At 49.7% G+C, this 7156-nt stretch overlaps 1 protein-coding gene across 1 annotated transcript in view; it reads left to right on the top strand.

Moving 5' to 3' along the window:
• hmgcll1 (3-hydroxy-3-methylglutaryl-CoA lyase like 1) overlaps nucleotides 1-848 on the top strand; it is a 105209-nt gene extending 104361 nt beyond the window's left edge. Inside the window, exon 8 of the mRNA XM_062983179.1 lies at nucleotides 201-848. Coding sequence (XP_062839249.1) covers nucleotides 201-293 — 93 coding nt within the window. The 3' untranslated portion in view covers nucleotides 294-848. The remainder of the gene's footprint in view (nucleotides 1-200) is intronic.
• Nucleotides 849-7156: the final 6308 nt, after the last annotated feature.

Raw genomic sequence — 7156 nt, 5'->3', positions numbered from 1 at the left:
GATTAGTGTTCTAGATTTCAATTTTTTCTACCTAGTTGTGTTTTATTTTTAAAGAAATAAATATTATTGTAACCTATGAATTATTCCTATCTTAACTCTCCACTTTGGATTGTTTCATCAGCCTTTTTATATATTTAGCTAATTGTGTAAATTTGAAAGAACAGTAATTTTCTCATTTATGTATGGCTTTATATTTCTAGGTGCGAAAATCACTGCAGATGCAGACTGCAGCCAGGAAATCAGAAGACGTTTACTTCTTGGGAGGAGAGCAATGGCCAACCTTGACAAAATAGTGAAGAGCAGAGACATCACACTGGCAACGAAGGTCCACATAGTCAAAGCAATGGTATTCCCCATAGTAACCTATGGATGCGAGAGCTGGACCATAAGGAAGGCTGAGCGAAGGAAGATAGATGCTTTTGAACTTTGGTGCTGGAGGAAAATCTTGAGAGTGCCTTGGACCGCAAGAAGATCCAACCAGTCCATCCTCCAGGAAATAATGCCCGGCTGCTCACTGGAGGGAAGGATATTAGAGGCAAAGATGAAGTATTTTGACCACATCATGAGAAGACAGAAAAGCTTAGAGAAGATCACGATGCTGGGGAAAATGGAAGGAAAAAGGAAGAGAGGCTGACCAAAGGTGAGATGGATGGACGGTATCCTTGAAGTGACTGGGTTGACCTTGAAGAAACTGGGGGCGGTGACAGCCGACAGGGAGCTCTGGCATGGACTGGTCCATGAGGTCACAAAGAGTTGGAGACGACAAAATGACTGAGCAGCAGCAGCATGTATGGCTAGTCCTCCTTTTTGTGAATCCTCATATTTAGTTTTTGTCACGACCCAGGCTGCAGAGCACCAATAACCATACACAGAGGCCAGAATCTATCTAATATCTTTATTAAGGAAATATATAAAGTCAATAAAAATAAGTGTAGAATGTAGTTCAGAAGAAGACCTTTCAGGAAAGGTCAATTATAGTCCAGGAAAACAATGTCCAATATAAAATATTAAGGTCCAAAGTTGTAATCCAATAACCGAAACACTCACTTTGCCAAGCAAAGTGAGGGGAGATGACAAGGTTCCTAGTCCAAGGAACTTGAGGCAAGGCTAGGAAGTAAACTTGATTCTTGGAACACAAGGCTTGATACAAGGCAGCAAGGAACGAGGAACAGGGACAAAATCCGTGGTAAAATACTTGGCAAGGTCCTGGAAGACAAGGCTGAGTCCTAGGAAGCAAGGCAAGGTCCGTGGAGGTAAACAAGGCTGGGAACGGGAACGAAGGCTTGGAAACAGAAACGAAGGCTTGGAAGCGGGAGTAGCGCTGTCCACACACAACCTACTCCAGTTGCTGACGAATTGACTCCGCAAAATTCCTTCAGGGCAAAGAACCTAAATAGGGTCTCGTTTTCCCACCAAAGAACACTTCTCTGGGGAACCAGAACCGAAAGTCAATCTCTGTGTCCAGATGCATGACTCCCTAAAATTTCTCATGAAAGCAGTCTTAATCAGCTGAATGCCTGGCTGCGATTCTCAGGCTTCTGCGATTAGCCTGCTGAACTCCTTTCTGTTGTTGATAATAGTTACGGCGAGAAAATGGGGGAGATTTTGACTCAGGGCTTGTTTGGCAGCTTTCTGGAAGACAAACCTCCTGCAGGTGCAAGGGCTCCAATTCTGGCTGGGAAAATTCCAATTCTGGCTGAAACGGTGGAAAACCCAAGTTTTCCTCTTCATCTGTCACCACAGCGCTAGGAACGGGACTACATGGCCCATGAGTCATCACACTATCCCCCTCCTCAAGCCCCCTCTCAAAATAGGGCTCTCTCCCCGAGGCGCGAGGCCGCGGCTTGGTGGGGTAGGTCTGATGGAAGCGGCGGGTTAAATCGGGGGCATGGACTGTGGAACGCTTCCCATGAGCGTTCCTCGGGGCCAAAACCCACCCAGTCAATGAGATATTGCAGGCGGCGGCGGTGAAAGCGAGAATCCAAAATGTCCTGAACCTCAAACTCCTCCTCCCCATCCACCAAAACAGGAGGGGGGGCCGGCCGGTCTGCATCAGGGCGCACACCATCCGCCGGAAGGAGCAGGGAGCGATGGAACACTGGATGAATGCGCATAGAGCGCGGAAGTTGGAGTTTGAAAGTCACGGGGTTAAGTTGCGCCACCACCGGGTAGGGACCAATGAAACGGGCATCTAACTTCCGGCAAGGGCGATGGGAGGGCAAAAAGCGAGTGGACAGAAGAACCCGGTCTCCTACCTTGATTTCGGGGCCCGGCTGGCGATGTTTGTCAGCGTGGCGTTTATAGTCCTCCTTGGCTTGGTCTAGTTGCTGGAGCAAAAGTTGTTGCACCGCTGTGAGTTCCTGCAGCCAGTCCTCTGCTGCGGGAACTTCTGAGGTTTCAACAATAGAAGGGAAGAAACGTGGATGGAAGCCGTAGTTTGCAAAGAACGGGGTTTCTTTAGTTGAAGCCTGGACACCATTGTTATAGGCAAACTCTGACAGCAGTAACAGGGAAGCCCAATTGTCCTGCTGATAGTTTACATAACAGCGAAGGTATTGTTCCAGAGTGGCATTGGTGCGCTCAGTTTGCCCATCCGTTTGGGGATGGTGAGCCGAAGATAAACGAGAGTCTATGCCCAATAGTTTTTGTAGTGCTTTCCAGAAACGAGAGGTGAATTGAGACCCACGGTCTGTGACCAAACTCTTGGGCAAACCATGCAATCTGAAAACATGCTGAAGGAATAAATCTGCAGTCTCCTTGGCCGTGGGGAGGCCATCGCAGGGAATGAAATGGGCTAACTTGGTAAAAAGGTCCACCACCACTAGGATCGTGGTGAATCCACAGGAAGGTGGTAGATCAGTGATAAAATCCGCAGAGATTATTTCCCATGGGCGAGATGGGGTAGGAAGGGGTTGTAGAAGCCCTGAGGGCTTCTCTCTTCTTGTCTTGGAGCGCTGGCATACTGGGCAGGAATTGACATATTTTTCCACATCCTTGCGGATCTTGGGCCACCAGAAATCTCTTAGGATCAAATGCATGGTTTTAAATAGTCCGAAATGCCCTGCTGGCTTGCAGTCGTGACACAGACGAAGTGCCTTTTCCCTGCCCGGTCCTGGAGGGATGTAGACATGGTTTCTATAGCAAAGTAACCCATCCTTAAGCGAGAAGGGAAACTGTAGTCCTTGGCGAAGTTGGTCCTGAGCCCAGGCATCTGCTTGTTGACTGGCCCTGATTTCCTGAGCACAAAGGGGCCCTGGAGTAGAGGGAGCTGAATCAATTAGAGTGGATTTGGTATTTCCCACAGTGAGCGTGGCAAAGTTCTCGGGCTGCAGCAGTTGGGATTCAAAGGTCTCTTTGCGCCCTGCAGCATATTCCGGTTTCCGTGACAGAGCATCTGCTTGCTTGGTCTGGGCTGGGGTTACATAGTGGATTTGGAAGTTGAAACGCTCAAAGAATAAAGCCCAGTGTTGTTGCCTCTGATTTAGCTTGCGGGCAGTTCTTAGATGCTCTAGATTCCGATGATCAGTATGGACCTCAATGGGAAATTTGGCCCCTTCTAACCAATGTCTCCAAGTTTCAAAGGCTGCCTTTATGGCCAAAAGTTCCTTTTCCCAAATAGTATAATTTCTCTCTGGTGCGGTCAGTTGACGGGAGTAAAAGGCACAAGGGTGAAGATGATCTCCCACTGGTTGTAAGAGTACAGCCCCAATTGCCACATCGGAGGCGTCCGCCTGTACGACAAAAGGGGTTTCAGGATCTGGGTGTTGAAGGATTGGCTGGGACGTGAATAATTTCTTTAGCTGTTGGAATCCTTTCTCTGCTTGCTCTGTCCAGCGGAAAGGCTGCTTCCCACGGATGCAGCTGGTGATTGGATCAGACCAGCGGGCAAAGTCTGGAATGAACTTGCGGTAGTAGTTCGCGAACCCCAAGAAGCGTTGCACCTCTTTCTTGTTGGTTGGCGCCCGCCATTCCAATACTGCTGAAACTTTTGCCGGGTCCATGGTGAGCCCTAGTGGCGAGACACGATATCCCAGGAAATCTACCTCTTGTAGATCAAAAGCGCATTTTTCCAGCTTGGCATAAAGTCCATGATCCCGCAATCGTTGTAACACCATTCTAACGTGGTTCTCATGTTCTGATTGTGATCTAGAAAACACCAAAAAATCGTCCAGGTAGATAATCAAGAACCGGTCTAGATAATCCTGAAAGATATCGTTGACAAAATGTTGAAACGTCGCGGGAGCTCCACACAAACCGAAATTCATGACCAGGGTTTCGAATAAACCGAATTTAGTCTGGAAGGCGGTCTTCCACTCGTCCCCTTCCCTGATGCGAACTAGATTATAAGCTCCTCGAAGATCCAGTTTGGTGTAAACCTTGGCCCCTCGAAGCCGGTCTAATAGGTCCGAGATCAAGGGCAGGGGATACCGGTTTCGCTTAGTGATATTGTTCAATGCTCTATAGTCCACCACCAAGCGTAGGTCCCCTGACTTCTTTTTTACAAACATCACTGGGGAAGCGGCTGGGGATTGAGAGGGTCTAATAAACCCCTTGCGGAGGTTTGTCTCTAAAAACTCCCTGAGAGCTTCTTGCTCCGGTTCAGTCAGGGAGTAGAGGTGTCCTCGCGGGATCGGGGCCCCCTCCACCAAGTCAATAGCACAGTCATAAGGTCTATGCGGGGGTAGTCTCTCGGCTTCTTTTTCATTGAATACGTCCCAATACTCTGAGTACTTCTTGGGCAAGGTGATGATGGGTTCAGCGTCTGTGGCATGGCAGACCTTGGCTACAAGACAATGGTTTTGGCAATATTTTGAAGCAAACTGCAGTTCTCTGTTGGACCAGGAGATGTTTGGGTCGTGGAGTGTCAGCCATGGGATTCCCAAAATCACAGGGAAGTGGGGAACCTCGGTAACAAAGAAGGAAATCTCTTCCATGTGTTCCCTTATCCACATTCTGGTGGGTTCTGACCACTGGCTTACTGGACCTGTCTTGAGGGGGCGGCCGTCTATGGCCTGCACCACACGGGCGTTCTTGAAATCGTGATATTGTAATCCCAGAGAGTCGGCATACTCTCTATCAATGAAATTGTTTGTGGCTCCTGAGTCTATCATGGCATGGATCATGACGGGTCCTTTTTTCGCTGACCACAAGGTGACCACTAGGAGAAATAGGACCCCGGTTGGCGGCTCTTGAGTGGGGTTTTTGACCGGGTTGGCGAGCCTCTCTACGCCCGGTCGCTGGCTTCCCCCGCCGGCTTCACGCCAGCCGCCTCAGACGCCTTCGTCTCTGTGGAGGACGCCGCCGCCAGACGGGCGGCGGGCTTCCCTTTGGCTGGGCACTCTCTGGCAAAGTGGCCCCCGTTCCCGCAGTACCAACAGAGATTTAGGCATTGGCGGCGGGCCTTCTCGGCAGCATCTAATCTGGGTCGCACATTGCCCAGCTGCATCGGCACCTCCTCGCTTCCTCTGGGGTATGGGGCTGGTGGCGGGGGTCTCCACGCTGGACGCCGGTGGGAGCGGGAGGTTTCGCTCCAGCCCTACCGCTCTGGCCTCAGATCCATTGCTTTCTGTTGGCAAGCATGACTTCAGCCCGTAAACATTGTTCAATGAGTCCTTCAAGGGAATGTGGAGGATCCACCTTGGAGATTTCCTCCAGCATCTCGATATTGAGACCCTCCCGAAATTGTCCTCTGAGGGCTATGTCGTTCCAGCCGGTGTTATGGGCCAGCACTCGGAACTCGGCCATGTACTGGGACAAGGGTCTGTCCCCTTGGGAGAGGCGCCGGAGTTTGTGGCCGGCTGCCTCCAAATTGTCTTCGATCCCCCAAGTCGCCTTAATGTGATCCAAGAAGTGTTGCGCTGATCTTAGATGTGGGGAGACTTGGTCGAACAGTGCCGTCGCCCAGTTGGCCGCTGGCCCGTCTAGGAGACTGTAGATCCACGCCACCTTGATGTCTTCTTGGGGAAACTCGGCATTACGGGCCTCTAGATAAGCCTGGCATTGGCGACGGAAAACATGAACCTTAGAAGCTTCTCCAGAAAACTTGGTTGGCAACGCCAGGGCCGGGAGACGGATTCCGCGTTCCTTCAATCCCCTTATTTCTCCCTCCTGCGCATTGAGCTTATCACGGATGCGGTCCACTTCATCCTTGTCGATGGTGTAGCTGAGTGGCTGGGCCCCCGGTCCGGCTCCGGTAGACATTCTGGCCTAGGTTAATTGGTGCTTAGGGTGGCGGAGTCAAACTGTCACGACCCAGGCTGCAGAGCACCAATAACCATACACAGAGGCCAGAATCTATCTAATATCTTTATTAAGGAAATATATAAAGTCAATAAAAATAAGTGTAGAATGTAGTTCAGAAGAAGACCTTTCAGGAAAGGTCAATTATAGTCCAGGAAAACAATGTCCAATATAAAATATTAAGGTCCAAAGTTGTAATCCAATAACCGAAACACTCACTTTGCCAAGCAAAGTGAGGGGAGATGACAAGGTTCCTAGTCCAAGGAACTTGAGGCAAGGCTAGGAAGTAAACTTGATTCTTGGAACACAAGGCTTGATACAAGGCAGCAAGGAACGAGGAACAGGGATAAAATCCGTGGTAAAATACTTGGCAAGGTCCTGGAAGACAAGGCTGAGTCCTAGGAAGCAAGGCAAGGTCCGTGGAGGTAAACAAGGCTGGGAACGGGAACAAAGGCTTGGAAACAGAAACGAAGGCTTGGAAGCGGGAGTAGCGCTGTCCACACACAACCTACTCCAGTTGCTGACGAATTGACTCCGCAAAATTCCTTCAGGGCAAAGAACCTAAATAGGGTCTCGTTTTCCCACCAAAGAACACTTCTCTGGGGAACCAGAACCGAAAGTCAATCTCTGTGTCCAGATGCATGACTCCCTAAAATTTCTCATGAAAGCAGTCTTAATCAGCTGAATGCCTGGCTGCGATTCTCAGGCTTCTGCGATTAGCCTGCTGAACTCCTTTCTGTTGTTGATAATAGTTACGGCGAGAAAATGGGGGAGATTTTGACTCAGGGCTTGTTTGGCAGCTTTCTGGAAGACAAACCTCCTGCAGGTGCAAGGGCTCCAATTCTGGCTGGGAAAATTCCAATTCTGGCTGAAACGGTGGAAAACCCAAGTTTTCCTCTTCATCTGTCACCACAGC

The sequence above is a fragment of the Anolis carolinensis genome, chromosome 1 (genome assembly GCF_035594765.1).
Source record: "Anolis carolinensis isolate JA03-04 chromosome 1, rAnoCar3.1.pri, whole genome shotgun sequence".
Taxonomy (NCBI): domain Eukaryota; kingdom Metazoa; phylum Chordata; class Lepidosauria; order Squamata; family Dactyloidae; genus Anolis; species Anolis carolinensis.
Note: the sequence above shows the minus strand (reverse complement) of the source record. Positions and strands in the feature narration are given on the sequence as shown.